At 38.1% G+C, this 18321-nt stretch overlaps 1 protein-coding gene across 1 annotated transcript in view; it reads left to right on the top strand.

Moving 5' to 3' along the window:
* LOC128662695 (chloride anion exchanger-like) overlaps window positions 1-17910 on the top strand; it is a 160065-nt gene extending 142155 nt beyond the window's left edge. The window contains exon 21 of the mRNA XM_053716581.1: window positions 12416-17910. Coding sequence (XP_053572556.1) covers window positions 12416-12439 — 24 coding nt within the window. The 3' untranslated portion in view covers window positions 12440-17910. The remainder of the gene's footprint in view (window positions 1-12415) is intronic.
* The last annotated feature ends 411 nt before the right edge of the window (window positions 17911-18321 follow it).

Genomic DNA, 18321 nt, shown 5'->3' with positions numbered 1-18321 from the left:
CTAATGCTAGAAATTCACATGCAAAGATCAGGATGCATGTCTTTCAATTCACAGCTAACTTTGGGCTAGATTACAAGTGGAGCACCCACTTGCGGGAACGCCCATTCACGGGAGCGCGATAATTAATCAACCATTAAAAGTGGCTGGTTATTGCTACCGCAAGCTCGTGGTAGCAATTAGCGCTTATAGAATTAACCAGAGATCAGATCTCTGGTTCATTTTATAAACATGCCAAAATGCCATCAAAATGCTGTCTAGTGTAGTTCATTAAAAATAAAGATGGCAGTATCTTTATTTTTGAACCCCTTAATGGCCAGTGCCAAAACCTGTACAGCGCTGGTCGTTAAGCCCTTAAGGACCAGAACTGTACCCTGTACAACGCTGCTGTCCTGGCCCTCTCTCTGTTGCAATCTCGCTAAAAGTAGCAAAATTGCATTTCTGCATGCTCCGCGAGTGGGGTAGTGCAGAAATAGACTTGCAAAGTTACCGATGCATAGAGGGACACTCTGTGTCCCTCTCTGCATCAGATAGCGGGGCTGCTGATCATTGGTGGTGTGGGATGGTTTGGAGGGAGGCGGGTGGGTGGTCCATCACTGGAGGGCGGAGAGAGGGGATGGAGGGGCGGGAACAAGTGGGACTGCTACACTACGGAAAAAATAAATGCTAAAAGCGGCACAGAGGGGAAAGGAGGGAGGGGGAATAGAGGTGGGGGGTCCTAGATTTGAGAGGGGGAATTAAGGGTAGGGGAAACAAAAGTGGATAGGGAGGTGGGGTAAATGAGGGAGGGGGGCAGCTACACTACAGAATTTTTTTTTAGATATTTTTTTAATTAAATACAAAAGAAAAAAATATAGAAAACTTGGTACCGCCAGTACCTAAGATGGCAGAAATTAGTTAGAGGGGGAGGGTTAGAGAGCTTTTTGGGAGGGATCAGGGAGATGGGAAGGTAAGGGGGTAATCATACACTAAAGCACTGTTTTTTCTGCATACTGGGCAGACTGTCTGCCAGTACTTAAGACAGGGGTGACCAGTGGGGGGGGGGGTAGGGGAGTTAAGAGAGCGGTTTGGCAGGGATCAGGGGGTGCAAAGTGTCTGGTGGGACGGTAAAGTCTACACTAAAGCTATAATTAGCCTTACAATCTACCTGATTGAGCCCTTTACTGCTGTGAATAATAAAAGTGTGATGCTCAGCTGCAAATAGCGGCCTTCTAATTACCAAAAAGCAATAGCAAAGCCATAGATGTCTGCTATTTCTGAACAAAGCCATGATTGCACAAGCGGTATGTAAATAATTTCAGTGAGAAACCTAAAGTTTGTGAAAAAGTTAATGATTTTGTTTTATTTGATCACATTTGGCAGTGAAATGGTGTCATGAAATATACCAAAATGGGCCTAGATCAATACTTTGGGTTGTCTTATAAAAACAAATGTATAGTGTTGTGATAGGTAAATAAAAAAAAAACAAAGCTATTTCTGTTTAAATTGAGTGATGGCAAAAATCCTAAAAATGCTCTGGTCTTTTGGGGACATTTTAGTCTGAAATACCTGGGGGTCCATCCGATAAAAATCGTCGCCCGCAAAAGCCGGCAACGCCAATATTTGCGCGGGTTTGGTATCACATATACGGCGTAACCTAGAAGTTACGCGCATATATTTCTGCCGTCGCCCGTAGTTTTTTGGGCCATAGGCAGGTATACCAAACCCGCGCAGTTTGGTATCCAATATGCAGCGTAAGGACTTACGTGGCGAAAATGGAGAAAACTTACTCCATTTTCACCTCGCCACAAAAAGCAGCCGTAAGAAGCCTTACGCTGACTATTGGAGTCCCGTAACTCCCTAAACTGGCTGCTAAAATAAACCTAATACCTAACGCATGCGCAATGTCTATCTCCCTGTCAACCGCGATCTTCTAAAATAAACCTAACACCTAGCGCATGCGCAATGTCTATCTCCCTGTCAACCGCGATCTGCTAAAATAAACCTAACACCTAACGCATGCTCAATGTCTATCTACCTGTCAACCGCGATCCCCCCCCCGAAATCCCTAATAAAGTTATTAACCCCTAAACCGCCGCTCCCGGACCCCGCCGCCATCTACATAAACTAACCCCCTACTGTGAGCCCCTAAAACCCCCGCCATCTACCTTATCTATCCCCTAATTAGAACCCCTTACACCGCTGTCATCTACCTTATCTATCCCCTAATCTGACCCCTTACACCGCCGCCACCTATATAAAAATTATTAACCCCTAATCTAATCCCCCTATACCGCCGCCAGCTATATTAATATTATTAACCCCTAATGTAAGCCCCTTACACCGCCGCCATCTCTATTAAAATGATTAACCCCTTATTTAATCTACCTACCCCGCCGCCAGCTATGTTATCTATATTAACCCTAAGTATATTATAGTTAATATAGGTATTACATTATATATATTAACTATATTAACCCTAATTATATTAGGGTTAATATAGTTAATATAGTTACTATAGTATTTATATAAACTATATTAACTCTATCTAACCCTAACACCCCTAACTAAATTTATATTAAATTAATCTAATTCATTTATAAACTAAAATATTCCTATTTAAATCTAAATACTTACCTATAAAATAAACCCTAAGATAGCTACAATATAATTAATCATTACATTGTAGCTATGTTAGGGTTAATATTTATTTTACAGGTAAATTGTTAATTATTTTAACTAGGTATAATAGCTATTAAATAGTTATTAACTATTTAATATCTACCTAGTTAAAATAATTACCCAATTACCTGTAAAATAAATCCTAACCTAAGTTACAAATACACCTACACTATCAATAAATTAAATAAACTACAAACATCTATCTAAAAATACAATTAAATTAACTAAACTAAATTACAAAAAAAAACAAACACTAAATTACAAAAAATAAAAAAAAGATTACAAGATTTTTAAGCTAATTACACCTATTCTAAGCCCCCTAATAAAATAATAAACCCCCAAAATAAAAAAAATTCCCTGCCCTATTCTAAATTAAACAAATTTCAAAGCTCTTTACCTTACCAGCCCTTAAAAGGGCCTTTTGTGGGGCATGCCCCAAAGAATTCAGCTCTTTTGCATACAAATACAATACCCCCCCCCCATTACAACCCACCACCCACATACCCCTATTCTAAAACCACCCAAACCCCCCTTAAAAAAGCCTAACACTACCCCCCCTGAAGATCTCCCTACCTTGTCTTCACCACACCGGGCCAAACTCCTGATCCGATCCGGGCGATGTCTTCCTCCAAGCGGCAAAGAAGAATTCTTCCTCCGGCGATGTCTTCCTCCAAGCGGCAAAGAAGAATTCTTCCTCCGGCGACGTCCTCCTCCAAGCGGCAGCAAAGTCTTCATTCTTCCGGCGGCATCTTCAATCTTCTTTCTTCGCTCCGCCACCGCAGAGCATCCATCCCGGACGACTACTGAACTTGGAATGAGGTACCTTTAAATGACGTCATCCAAGATGGCGTCCGCCGAATTCCGATTGGCTGATAGGATTCTATCAGCCAATCGGAATTAAGTTAGAAAAATCTGATTGGCTGATTGAATCAGCCAATCAGATTCAAGTTCAATCCGATTGGCTGATCCAATCAGCCAATCAGATTGAGCTCGCATTCTATTGGCTGTTTCTAACTTAATTCCGATTGGCTGATAGAATCCTATCAGCCAATCGGAATTCGGCGGACGCCATCTTGGATGACGTCATTTAAAGGTACCTCATTCCAAGTTCAGTAGTCGTCCGGGATGGATGCTCCGCGGCGGCGGAGCGAAGAAAGAAGATTGAAGATGCCGCCGGAAGAATGAAGACTTTGCTGCCGCTTGGAGGAAGACGTCGCCGGAGGAAGAATTCTTCTTTGCCGCTTGGAGGAAGACATCGCCGGAGGAAGAATTCTTCTTTGCCGCTTGGAGGAAGACATCGCCCGGATCGGATCAGGAGTTCGGCCCGGTGTGGTGAAGACAAGGTAGGGAGATCTTCAGGGGGGGTAGTGTTAGGCTTTTTTAAGGGGGGTTTGGGTGGTTTTAGAATAGGGGTATGTGGGTGGTGGGTTGTAATGGGGGGGGTATTGTATTTGTATGCAAAAGAGCTGAATTCTTTGGGGCATGCCCCACAAAAGGCCCTTTTAAGGGCTGGTAAGGTAAAGAGCTTTGAAATTTGTTTAATTTAGAATAGGGCAGGGAACTTTTTTTATTTTGGGGGTTTATTATTTTATTAGGGGGCTTAGAATAGGTGTAATTAGCTTAAAAATCTTGTAATCTTTTTTTATTTTTTGTAATTTAGTTTAGTTAATTTAATTGTATTTTTAGATAGATGTTTGTAGTTTATTTAATTTATTGATAGTGTAGGTGTATTTGTAACTTAGGTTAGGATTTATTTTACAGGTAATTGGGTAATTATTTTAACTAGGTAGATATTAAATAGTTAATAACTATTTAATAGCTATTATACCTAGTTAAAATAATTAACAATTTACCTGTAAAATAAATATTAACCCTAACATAGCTACAATGTAATGATTAATTATATTGTAGCCTACAATATAATTTGTAGCTATCTTAGGGTTTATTTTATAGGTAAGTATTTAGATTTAAATAGGAATATTTTAGTTTATAAATGAATTAGATTAATTTAATATACATTTAGTTAGGGGTGTTAGGGTTAGATAGAGTTAATATAGTTTATATAAATACTATAGTAACTATATTAACTATATTAACCCTAATATAATTAGGGTTAATATAGTTAATATATATAATGTAATACCTATATTAACTATAATATACTTAGGGTTAATATAGATAACATAGCTGGCGGCGGGGTAGGTAGATTAAATAAGGGGTTAATCATTTTAATAGAGATGGCGGCGGTGTAAGGGGCTTACATTAGGGGTTAATAATTTTAATATAGATGGCGGCGGTGTTAGGGGCTTACATTAGGGGTTAATAATTTTAATATAGATGGTGGCGGTGTTAGGGGCTTACATTAGGGGTTAATAATTTTAATATAGATGGCGGCGGTGTTAGGGGCTCACTTTAGGGGGTTATAGATATAATATAGCTGGCGGCGGGGTACGGGAGCAGCGGTTTAGGGGTTAATAACTTTATTAGGTTGCGGCGGGGTACGGGAGCGGCGGTTTAGGGGTTAATAGCTTTTTTATTGTTAGGATAGTGAGGGGGGATAGCGGATAGAGGGTTAGACGTGTCGGGCTATGTTAGGGAGGCGTGTTAGACAGTGCGGGTGTTTTAGACTTTAGTCAGGTTTTATAGGCGCCGGCAGTTTCTAACGTGCCGCAAGTCACTGGCGACGCCAGAAATTTGTACTTGCGCAGATTTCTGGACATCGCTGGTTTGTCAGACTTACGACACGTTAGCATCTGACGGCGACTTATATGGGATAGCTCGAGTTGCGAGCTGAAACTGCGGCGACGCCGGTTCCTTCGCTTGCACCGCAAACTGCGATCTATATCGGATCGCGCCCCTGATCCTTAAGGGGTTAATAAACTTACTGCACTAGGCAGTATTTTGTGGTTAAAATTGGTGGGAGTGGGGTGAAAAGTGCCTTTACATTGTGGTCTATGGGAACTGTGTGTTCCCTGTAAATATATGTACAGTATATGCTTATATACATATTTATTTATGTGTTAATATGTGTATATACACATATTAACACATAAATATATATGTATATCAGTATATAAATATATATTTGGTTGCTGCCCATCGCTGTGCAACTTACCTCACAACATCAGAACGAGGCTCCCACAGGAGCCTATGGAAGCATGCTCTTGTGAGTGCAATGCTTCCTAGCAGGTCACGTTCGCATTCGGGCTAATATCGTGAAAGCAATATATATATAGCACTCCACTTGTAATCTAGCTCTTTGTAATCTAGCTCTTTGTATTTACTAAAGAAAAAAGCATCAATGTTAACCGGAACATCAGGCAATGCAGAACATCAGGAATAAGCAGTATCGCTGGACCATGATAATATTAGCACACAACTTGATATTACAAGTCCATGGTAAATCAGATTTACCAAAGAAGGGTTAGCGCAACCTACATTGCTCTAGTGCACCCATTAATTTAAATGGATATTGCGACCTTGCTAAATAGCACAGATATAGTAACATAGTAATATAATAAATGAGATTGAAAAAAGACCGAAGTCCATCGAGTTCAACCTATACAAATCTAAAATACTTATCTTAAATAATCCTACTAAAAGGTGACCCATTTAATACTAGCAATCATATCCATGAATTTTGTTTCTGGACAGAAATGTACCCAAACAATTTTTAAATGTATATAGGGTATTGGCATTCACTACCTCCTTTGGTAATGAGCTCCACAATTTTATTGCTCTTACAGTGAAAAAACATTTCCGTTGCAGGAGATTAAATCTCCTTTCCTCCAACCTTAAATTGTGACCTCTTGTCACAAAAAAATTTCTTGGAATAAACAGAGCTTCTGCCATCTCTGTATATGGGCCTTGAATATATTTATATATAGTAATCATGTCACCTCTCAAGTGCATTTTTTCTAAAGAAAACAGACAGGCTAGCCTCTCCTCATAGCTTAAATTCTCCATTCCCCTTATTAGCTTTGTGGCCCTTCTCTCATATACAGTATGTGTATACATGTGTATTTATGTGTTTATATGTCTAAATATGTATGTGCACACATACATACATATATACACATATATATATTCACATGTATACACATATATTGACATATATATATATACACTTTTGAGCCATTCACAGTAAAATATGTTTTAATTAAGTTTAATGTGTTTTAATGTGTAATGTTTAGGCATTCTCATGTTTATTTCTGTTGTGTGTCTCTGTGTGCCACACTGAGCATGGAAAAGAGAAAGAGCAGCAACGAATTGTCTGAGGATTTGAGAAAAAAAATTGTGGAAAAGCATGGGCAATCTCAAGGTTACAAGTCCATCTCCAGAGATCTTAATGTTCCTGTTTCCACTGTGCGCAACATTGTCAAGACGTTTACAGCCCATGGCACTGTAGCTAATCTCCCTGGACGTGGACGAAAGAGAAAAAATGATCAAAGATTGCAACCAAGGATTGTTTGAATGGTGGATAAAGAACCTCAATCAACTTCCAGACAAATTTAAGCTGACCTTCAGACACAGAGTACAAATGTGTCAGCTTGAACTATACTTTGCCATCTAAATGAAAAGGGATGCTGGTAGGAGACCCAGGAGGACCCCACTGCTGACACAGAAACATAAAAAAACATATTGGAGTTTGCCAAAACTTACCTGAGGAAGCCAAAATCCTTTTGGGAGAATGTGCTGTGGACAGACTAAACAAAATTACAGCTTTTTGGTAAAGCCCATCATTCTACTGTTTTCAGGAAAAGAAGTGAGGCTTTTAAAGAAAATAAGTCCCTACAGTCAAACATGGTGGAGGTTCACTGATGTTTTGGGGTTGCTTTGCTGCTCCAGGCACTAGATGTGTTGACTGTGTGCATGGCATTATGAAATCTGAAGACTACCAAATTATTCTGTGGTGCAATGTAGGGCCGAGTGTCAGAAAGTTGGGTCTCCGTCAGAGGTCATGGGTCGTACAGCAGGACAATGACCCAAAGGATACGTCAAAAAGCACCCAGAAATGGCTTAAGACAAAGCGTTGGAGAGTACTGAACTGGCAAGCAATGAGTCCAGATCTCAATCTCATAGAGCACCTGTGGAGAGATCTCAAAACAGCAGTTGGGAGATCTCCAATATCGCAGTTGGCGAAAGAATAATAGTCCGAAATTCCAGTAGAGAGGTGTAAGGTGTAAGAAACTCATTGATGGTTACAGGAAGCGATTGATTTCAGTTATTTTTTCCAAGGGGTGTGCTATCAAATATTAAATTGAGGGTGCCAATAATTTTGTCCAGTCCATTTTTGGAGTTTTGCGTGGAAAATTTCAGATTTGGGGGGGTTTTCTCCACTTTTTTGTGTCATACCAATACAAACAAAAAAAACATTTGTAATTGTAACAATTTTCTGGGTGAAGTGGTGCATTATCTGACAGAAATTCAGGGGTGGATATATATATATATATATATATATATATATATATATATATATATATATATATTTCTGTATATACATTATCTATCGACTTATCTATATATATCTGTATATATTCATATAGATATGTTTATATATATATATATATATATATATATATAAAATAATTAAAAATAATACGGCTAGATTACGAGTTTTTGACGGTAATGGTGTGCGGGGCTAACGAGCAGTTTATGCTCACCGCTCTCACCTACAGACAACGCTGGTATTACGGGTTTTTTCAAACCCGGCGTTAGCCGCAGAAAAGTGAGCAGAGAGCAAAATTTAGCTCCACATCTCACTGTAATACCAGCGCTACTTACGGTAGTGGTGAGCTGGCTAAACGTGCTCGTGCATGATTTCCCCATAGGAATCAATGGGGCAGAGCTGGCTGAAAAAAAAAACCTAACACCTGCAAAAAAGCAGCGTTCAGCTCCTAACGCAGCCCCATTGATTCCTATGGGGAAATACATTTATGTCTACACCTAACACCCTAACATGAACCTCGAGTCTAAACACCCCTAATCTGCCGCCCTTGACATCGCCGACACCTGCATTATATTATTAACCCCTAATCTGCCGCTACAGACACCGCCGCCACCTACATTATATGTATGAACCCCTAATCTGCCGCCCCAAATGTGGTCGCCACCTAACTACACTTATTAACCCCTAATCTGCCGCCCCCAACGTTGCTGCCACTATATTAAAGTTATTAACCCCTAAAACTAAGTCTAACCCTAAATCTAACACCCCTAACTTAAATATAATTTAAATAAATCTAAATAAAATAACTAGCATTAAATAAATTATTCCTATTTAAAACTAAATACTTACCTATAAAATAAACCCTAAAATAGCTACAATTTTACTAATAGTTACATTGTATCTATCTTATCTTTTATTTTTATTTTACAGGCAACTTTGTATTTATTTTAACTAGGTAGAATAGTTATTAAATAGTTATCAACTATTTAATAGCTACTTAGTTAAAATAAATACAAATTTACCTGTAAAATAAAACCTAACCTGAGTTACAATTACACCTAACACTACACTATAATTAAATTAATTCCCAAAATTAGCTACAATTAAATACAATTATCTAAATTACGGAAAAAAAAAACTAAATTACAGAAAATAATAAAATATTTACAAGTTTTTTAAACTAATTACACCTAATCTAATCCCCCTAATAAAATAAAAAAGCTCCCCAAAATAATAAAAAGCCCTACCCTATACTAAATTACAAATAGCCCTTAAAAGTGCTTTTTGCGGGGCATTGCCCCAAAGTAATCAGCTCTTTTACCTGTAAAAAAAAAGGTACAATACCCCCCAACATTAAAACCCACCATCCACACACCCAACCCTACTCTAAAACCCACCCAATCCCCCCTTAATAAAACCTAACACTAACCCCTTGAAGATCACCCTACCTTGAGAAGTCTTCACCCAACCGGGCCGAAGTCCTCAACGAAGCCAGGCAGAAGTAGTCCTCCATTCAGCAGAAGTCTTTATCCAAGCCGGGAAGAAGAGGTCCTCCAGACGGGCAGAAGTGTTCATCCAGACGGCATCCAGAATTCTATCAGCCAATCGGAATTAAGGTAGAAAAAATCCTATTGGCTGATGCAATCAGCCAATAGGATTGAAGTTCAATCCTATTGGCTGATCCAATCAGCCAATAGGATTGAGTTTGCATTCTATTGGCTGATTGGAACAGCCAATAGAATGCAAGCTCAATCCTATTGGCTGATTGGATCAGCCAATAGGATTTTTTCTACCTTAATTCCGATTGGCTGATAGAATTCTATCAGCCAATCGGAATTGAAGGGACACCATCTTGGATGACTTCACTTAAAGGTACCGGCGTCATTTAGTAAGAAGACTCCGGATGAAGAGGATGCTCCGCGTCGGATGGCTTGAAGATGGACCCGCTCCACTCCGGATGGATGAAGATAGAAGATGCCGTCTGGATGAAGACTTCTGCCCGTCTGGAGGACCTCTTCTTCCCGGCTTGGATGAAGACTTCTGCCCGTCTGGAGGACCACTTCTGCCTGGCTTCGTTGAGGACTTCGGCCCGGCTGGGTGAAGACTTCTCAAGGTAGGGTGATCTTCAAGGGGTTAGTGTAAGGTTTTATTAAGGGGGGATTGGGTGGGTTTTAGAGTAGGGTTGGGTGTGTGGGTGGTGGGTTTTAATGTTGGGGGGGTGGTATTATACTTTTTTTTACAGGTTAAAGAGCTGATTACTTTGGGGCAATGCCCTGCAAAAAGACCTTTTAAGGGCTATTTGTAATTTAGTATAGGGTAGGGATTTTTATTATTTTGGGGGGCTTTTTTATTTTATTAGGGGGATTAGATTAGGTGTAATTAGTTTAACAAACTTGTAATTATTTTATTATTTTCTGTAATTTAGTGGGGGGGGGTTTCGTACTTTAGATAATTTAATTTAATTGTAGTTAATTTAGGGAATTAATTTAATTATAGTGTAGTGTTAGGTGTAATTGTAACTTAGGTTAGGTTTTATTTTACAGGTAAATTTGTATTTATTTTTACTAGGTAGTTATTAAATAGTTAATAACTATTTAATAACTATTGTACCTAGTTAAAATAAATACAAAGTTGCCTGTAAAATAAAAATAAACAAAATATTGTAGCTATCTTAGGGTTTATTTTATAGGTAAGTATTTAGTTTTAAATAGGAATAATTTAGTTAATTGTAGTAATTTTATTTCGATTTATTTAAATTATATTTAACTTAGGGGGGTGTTATGGTTAGGGTTAGACTTAAGTTTAGGGGTTAATATATTTAATATAGTGGCGGTGACATTGGGGGCGGCAGATTAGGGGTTAATAAATGTAGGTAGGTGGCGGTGATGTTAGGGATGGCAGATTAGGGGTTAATAATATTTAACTAGTGTTTGCGATGTGGGAATGTGGCGGTTTAGGGGTTAATATATTTATTAAAGTTGCGGCGGTATTTATGGGTGTTAGTGTACTTTTTTAGCACTTTAGTTAAAAGTTTTTATACTACAGCGTTAGCCCATAAAACTCTTAACTACTGATTTTCAAATGCGTTAGGGATCTTGGAGGTAGAGGGTGTACCGCTCACTTTGAGGACGACTCGTAATACCGGCGTTAGGAAAATCCCATTAAAAATATAGGTTACGCAATTGACGTAAGTGGATTTGCGGTATTTTTGAGTCGCAAAAAAAAAGTGAGCGGTACACCTGTACCTGCAAGACTCGTAATAGCAGCGGGCGTTAAAAAGCAGCATTGGGACTTCTCAACGCTGCTTTTTAACCCTAACGCAAAACTCATAATCTAGCAGATAATTTCTTCTAAGTAAAGAACATAGGAATTTGAAGAATTCCTATCACACCTTTGGCTTTAGCGCAGTTGATCTAGCACAGTATTGCATCAGTGATAAATACAAAAACCTTTCTTTAGCGCACCCAATAGAAGTCTGTGGGGAGGGGTAGTTAGCGTGGTCGACATCCAAATTCCTGGAGATAGCGTGCCTGACTCTTTTTACTTTTAACTTGTAATACTAGTGCTAATCCAACCGTGCTATTTTTTTTACCTTGAGCACAGTTAGCGCTCAAATGTGAAAAAAAATGAGTGCGTCACTTGTAATCTAACCCTAAGAGTGTGCAAACAATGCCGCTGCAGAAATCATGTTAGTTAAATTCCACACAGCCTTGTTTGCACACTCTCTTTTATTGCCTGTTTTATATGTGTCTCTAATTGTCCTTGGCAGAATAGATAGATATTCTAGGTTCCAAAATGGTGGCATCCATTACTTTAAATAAACTAAACCTTTAATCTTATATGTTCAATACTACACAAATAACATAATTTAAAAAATACTTATACATATTATTCTGAGGATAATATTTGCTTTGAATACATCATAATATGTATAATTTACAGCAAGTCATGTTAAATATCCGTTTAAGCATAAATTACAAAATAAAAAGAGCACGCTATTTTATGAAACTTTGATTCTCTATGAGTATTCCTTGCATATTTTAATGCCTCAGGATTTCATTTTTACGTTAACTAATTTTTTTTAAGCTTTCATTAATATTGTTGATTCTAACCAGTTTAATTGATTCTAAACAAAAGTATTAATTCACACCAAATTTAGTAACATTAGAAATGTATGTTAAAATAATCAAACTGTAGAACATAAAGGAAAATTATATATTTATTGGTGCATGGGATAAATTTCTGTTATAGATTTTATTTGAATTTAGTACCAAAATACTAATAATAAAAATGTATTTTTTTTTTCAGATACCAAGTGAAACAAAATTTTGATGCATTTATAAGAACTAATTTTCTGACTTGAAGTACTACTACAAGCGGTTTCTTTCTCACTTACCATTTTAATAACTGAATGGGGCCAAATTAATATGTTTTGTTCAACAATTCAATAGCATGTGTTCAAAAGCATATTGTATTATCAGACCTCATCAATAGGGACATTAAACGCAAACAAAAATTGACATGCATAAGGAAGATTTTTTTTAAAATATATTGAAATATTATTTGATTGAAAAAGGATGCTAAAAAAGTTTTTTAGCAGACAAATATTGGAAAAAAAGAAAAAGAAATTTGGATTTCAATTGTGAATAGAAAAAATTTTGCCACAAGTTTTTAACAAGAGTTATCACAGTTCCTTTTGAAGTACATATGCTCCATGCACCGCACTGAAATGCCACGCCTGTTTAGAGAGTGGCGCAAACTGAGTCACCTCTGATGCGATAGATGCTACTGCTGTCTCTTTAGGTCCAGTTTCATACCGGCTCATCTGATCATAATATTTTTTAAAAGAATAGTAGTAAAGTCCTGCAATCTGTTTATTCAACACTAGGTGACAGCACTGGGTGTATTTTCTACATGTACTGTATCTGGTTCACTATGTATGTACAGGAGTAACAGAAGTTAAAAAATTCTATAGCAGTTTAACCAGGATATATCCACACAAAACAATTAAATCATTATCATTAAAGGGACAGTCAACCACAGCATTTTTGTTGTTTACAAAGAAAGATAATCCCTTTATTACCCATTCCCCAGTTTTGCATAACCAACACTGTTATATTAATATACATTTTACCTCTGTAATTACCTTGTATCTAAGCCTCTGCAGACTGCCCCCTTATTTCAGTTCTTTTGACAGACTTGCATTTTAGCCAATCAGTGCTCACTCCAGGGTAACTTCACGTGCATGAGCTCAATGTTATCTATATGAAACACATGAACTAATGCCCTCTAGTGGTCAAAATCATTCAGATTAGAGGCAGTCTTCAAGGTCTAAGAAATTAGCATATGAACCTCCTAGAATTAGCTTTCAGCTAAGAATACCAAGAGAACAAAGCAAAATTGGTGATAAAAGTAAATTGGAAAGTTGTTTAAAATTACATTCCCTATTTGAATCAAGACAGTTTTTTTTGGACTTGACTGTCCCTCTAAGTGAGACACATATAGTGCTCTATCACTAAATAATATTAATGTGAGTTTGATCAAAGGGAAATGAAAACCCAAAATGTTATTTCATGATTCAGATAGAGCATACAGTTTTAAAGAACTTTCCAATTTACTTCTATTATATAATTTGCTTAATTATCTTAGTATCTTTTGTTGAAGAAGCAGCAGTGCACTACTGGGAGCTATCTAAACACATTGGTCATCCATTTACAAAAGGCATATATGTGCAACTACCAATCAGCACCTCCTGAGTATACCTAGGTATCCTTTTCAAAAAAGAATATCAACAGAAAAAAATAATCAGATAATAGAAGTAAATTGGAAAGTTGTTTAAAAACCATTGCTTTATCTGAATCATGAAATAAAAAAATTGGGTTTCATATCCCTTTAAGTTGCTCATATTGAGCCACTATGAGAAACATGCCTTTAAACACCTTGTTTTTTCTTATGAAGAATATGTTCTATGCAAATAGTTAATATTTGGATAGATAGGTATAAAAAATTATAGATAAGCACTGAAAAAGATCTAAATGAGAAATAGTGCGAAAAAGGTCAAGCCTGCCCTTGGAACAACTAACAGAAAACTTAAATGTATGTCTGGCTCCATATCAAAAAGTTTAACATAACTATTATGATACAATATCATTTCATTTTTCTTATGTCCTCTCACTGTTTGATTGCTATTACATTTTTGTCTGGTGATTTTCACTACAACATCTATGTAGAAGGATTATTACACAGGTCCTGCTCTCTAAAAAAATAGTTATTACATCTTTACAGTTAAATGGATAAAGCTTCCTTATGAGAAGTTATACAATAAATACATTATTTAATATGATGAATTCATATGTTTTGTTTTTGTTACTGTTGTTGAGGAGAGTCGTATAGAGCGAGGCAGAGAGTTCCACAAAACAGGGGCCAGCCAAAGGAAGTCTTGTAGACGGTAATGTGAGGAGGTAACAAGAGAGGAGCAGAGAAGGAGGTAATGAGCAGAGCGAAGGGGACAGGAGGGAGTGTATCTGGAGACTAAGTTGGAGATATAGGCCCATATTTATCACGCTCCATACGGAGCTTGAAGGGCAGTGTTTCTGGCGAGTCTTCAGACTCGCCAGAAACACAAGTTATGAAGCAGCGGTCTAAAGACCGCTGCTCCATAACCCTGTCTGCCTGCTCTGAGCAGGCGGACAGGAATCGCCGGAAATCAACCCGATCGAGTACGATCGGGTTGATTGACACCCCCCTTCTGGCGGCCGATTGGCCGCGAGTCAGGAGGGGGCGGCGTTGCACCAGCAGTTCTTGTGAGCTGCTGGTGCAATGTTAAATGCAGAGAGCGTATTGCTCTCCGCATTTAGCGAGGTCTTGCAGACCTGATCCACACTGTCGGATCAGGTCCGCAAGACCTTTGATAAATAGGGGCCATAGGGTGGAGCAGTATTATTGAGAGCTTTAAAAGTTAGAGTCTGGATTTTATGTCTCATTCTGGAGGTTAGAGGAAGCCAGTGAAGGGACTGGCAGAAAGGTGCAGCCGATGAGGAGCGACCTGTTAGGAAGATTAGCCTGGCAGAAGCATTTATTATGGACATAGATGGCAGCTATGTAGGCCGGAGAGGATGGAGTTGCAATAGTCAAAGCGGGTAATGATGAGAGAGTAAATTAAAGTCTTAGTTGTGTCTAGTGTGAGGAAGTCGTGAATTATGGAGCTGTTTTAAAGGTGGAGGCGGCAGGAATTAGCCAAAGACTGGATGTGGAGAGTGAAAGAGAGATCTGTGTCAAGTGTGACCCCAAGACATCGTGCATGCGGGGTTGGGGTAATGATGTTATTATCAACAGTTAGAGAAAGTTGGGGGCTTTTATTAGAAGGGGGGGAAATAAGGAGCTCAGTTTTGGAGAGATTTAGCTTAAGGTAGTGAGAGGACATCCATGAAGAAATATTAGAAAGACAGTTAGTGACACGAGTTAGTAAGGAAGGGGATAGGTCTGGGGCAGAGATGTGGATTTGGGTATCATGAGAATTGCAGGGGACCAAGGACAGAGCCTTGTGGTACCCCAACAGAAAGTGGTAAAGGGTCAGAGTATGTGCCAGAGAAGGTTACACTAAAGGTCTTGTTAGACAGGTAAGAGGAGGGCCAAAAGCGAGCAGTGTCACAGATGCCGATGGATTAGAGGGTTTAGAGCAGAGAGTGTGGTCAACAGTGTCAAAGGCTGCAGACAGATCAAGAAGGATTAACAAAGAAAAGAGGCCTTTTAATTTTGTTGTAATTAGATCATTAGTAACCTTAGGATTGCAGTTTTTGTGGATTGTTGGGGGCAAAATCCAGATTGCAATGGTTCAAGGAGGGAGTTTAATGTGAGGAAACATGATAAACGTGTATATAAGAGACTTTACAGAAGTTTTGAGGCGAGGGGGAGTAGGGAAATAGGGCAGTAGTTGGAAGGGGATAATGGATCAAGAGAAGATTTTTTGAGGATTGCTGTGATTAGTGCATGTTTAAGGGATGAGGGCAATATACCAGTGCTGAGGGAGAGATTAAAAATATATGTGAGGATAGAAGTAGAAGAGAGGGAGGGCAGTAATTGGGAGGGGATGGGACAGGTAGGGGACAGGTAGTGTGGTGAGAGGAGGCTATAAGGGCAGATACGTCTTCCTCATTAGCAGGAGCAAAAAAGCGGAGTCTGTGGCTTTGTGGGTTTTGGATATTGGTGATCGGTTGAGGGGGTTGGAGACTGATAGTGTGTTGAGATATTATTTTGTTTCTGATAGAATCTATTTTGTTGGTGAAGTGGTTGGAAAAATCTTGAGCTGAGAGAAAAGTGGAAATAGGAGATGGGGGTGGGCAGAGAAGGGTGTAAAAAGTGGAGAACAGGCGCTTTGGGTTTCAAGAAAGAGTAGAGATCAGAGTAGAGAAGTAATCCTGCTTGGAGAGGTTAAAGGCAGAATAGTTGGAGTTTAAGATGAACTTGTAAGGAAGGAAGTCAGCTGAACAATGGGATTTTCTCCAATGTCACTCAGCAATGCCGTAAAAAATCTGCATAAGTAGCATGTCAGATGAGTATGCCAGGGCTGAGGATGAGTGTGTAACTTTTGGGTTATGGTATGAGGTGCCAAACTGTCAAGGACTGCTGTAAGAGTAGAATTATAGTGACAGATAGATTGGCCAGGGCAGGAAAAGGAGCAAATAGAAGAGAGCAGAGGTTTGAGAGAGTTTGAAAGATGTTACCGATCAAGTGACTTAATGCTCCTGCAGAATTTGGTGTGAGGGCAGTAGGAAGTGCTGTGATATTACAAGTGAGGAGATGATGGTCAGAAAAAGGAAAGCAGTAATTTGTGAACTTTGAGAGAGTGCTTCGAAAGCTGAAAATCAGATCAAGGGAGAGTCAGACCATAGTGACATACCGTACGAGGAAGTTTTTTTGCAGCAGGGGTAGTGGGATTGTTGACAAGGAGCTGGAAATCTTCAAGAATGAGGGAAGGGATGGCTGAGCAGAGGCAATAAAGTAGCCATAATGGGCAATATATAATCGCAACACACAGAGATAGAGGAGAGAATAAGATAATCATGTGGGTTTCGAAGGAAGAAAATGTGAGGGAAGAGATGGGTTGTATTTGTTGAAAGGGGAAAGTAGGTACACAGAGCAAGAGTTCCAGATATGACCAAATGTCTATTTAATATTAACATTCATTACAATTAATTTGCAAATATTGTACAAGTAACACATTAAATGGACATTGCAGTCAAAAATTTAACTACACATTAGTTCATTTCAAATTTGATTAAACATTATTGCAATATACTTTATTAAGCAAAACTGCAGCTAGCGAAACTAACAGTTTTATTGATAATGTGTTCTGTGCACATGACTTGTGGAGTATACTTATCTATGTCTTGTACACTAGAATTCATTTTTCAGATTGCAGTTGGTGTCCCATATTATGTAGTCAGTCATGTATCGATACAAAACTGAAATAAATTAAATTAGTGTGCAGGTCAATTTTGACTAAAATGTTTTAATTTTTTTACTTTATTATGAAAGCTATTCAAAGTACAATGTATATATTTCCTATATGGTTCTTCCATTTATATTGTATTACTTACTCTGTTCTTATCAAACATCATCTATATACCTTCAAATATTTGCTGCTATAACCTATTATGAAATTGTTACATTCTGTGTACTAATAATTTGATTGTTGTTAAATAAAAATGATAAATTGAATACAGGTCACTTTTTTAAACAAACAAAAAATGTAACCAAATTTAATTGTATATAATTAAATTCATGTGTGTTAAAGTGTTTTACTTCCGCATGTCTCTGTGCCTTTTTCTAACACTTCTGCCAAGCATGTGTGGTAATCATTTTAAGCATGTTAACATTTTTTATTCTTTGGAAAAAATATTAGATGTTTCAAACATTATTCAATATTTCTGCTTACATTTTTATATTAAAGGGACAGTATACACTCATTTTCATATAACTGCACGTAATAGACACTACTATAAAGAATAAGATGCACAGATACTGATATAAAAATTCAGTATAAAACTGTTTAAAAACTTACTTAGAAGCTGTCAGTTTGGCTCTGTTGAAAAGGTAGCTGGAAAGCCCACTGCAAGTGGCAAATAAGACACTCCCCCCCCCCCCCCTTCTTTTGCATATGAAAAGACCCTTTACACAAACAGGAGCAAGCTGGAGAAGGTAGCTGACGGTAT

Source organism: Bombina bombina, chromosome 6 (genome assembly GCF_027579735.1).
Source record: "Bombina bombina isolate aBomBom1 chromosome 6, aBomBom1.pri, whole genome shotgun sequence".
Taxonomy (NCBI): domain Eukaryota; kingdom Metazoa; phylum Chordata; class Amphibia; order Anura; family Bombinatoridae; genus Bombina; species Bombina bombina.
The sequence above is the reverse complement of the archived record's forward strand: the minus strand, read 5'-3'. Positions and strand labels throughout refer to the sequence as shown.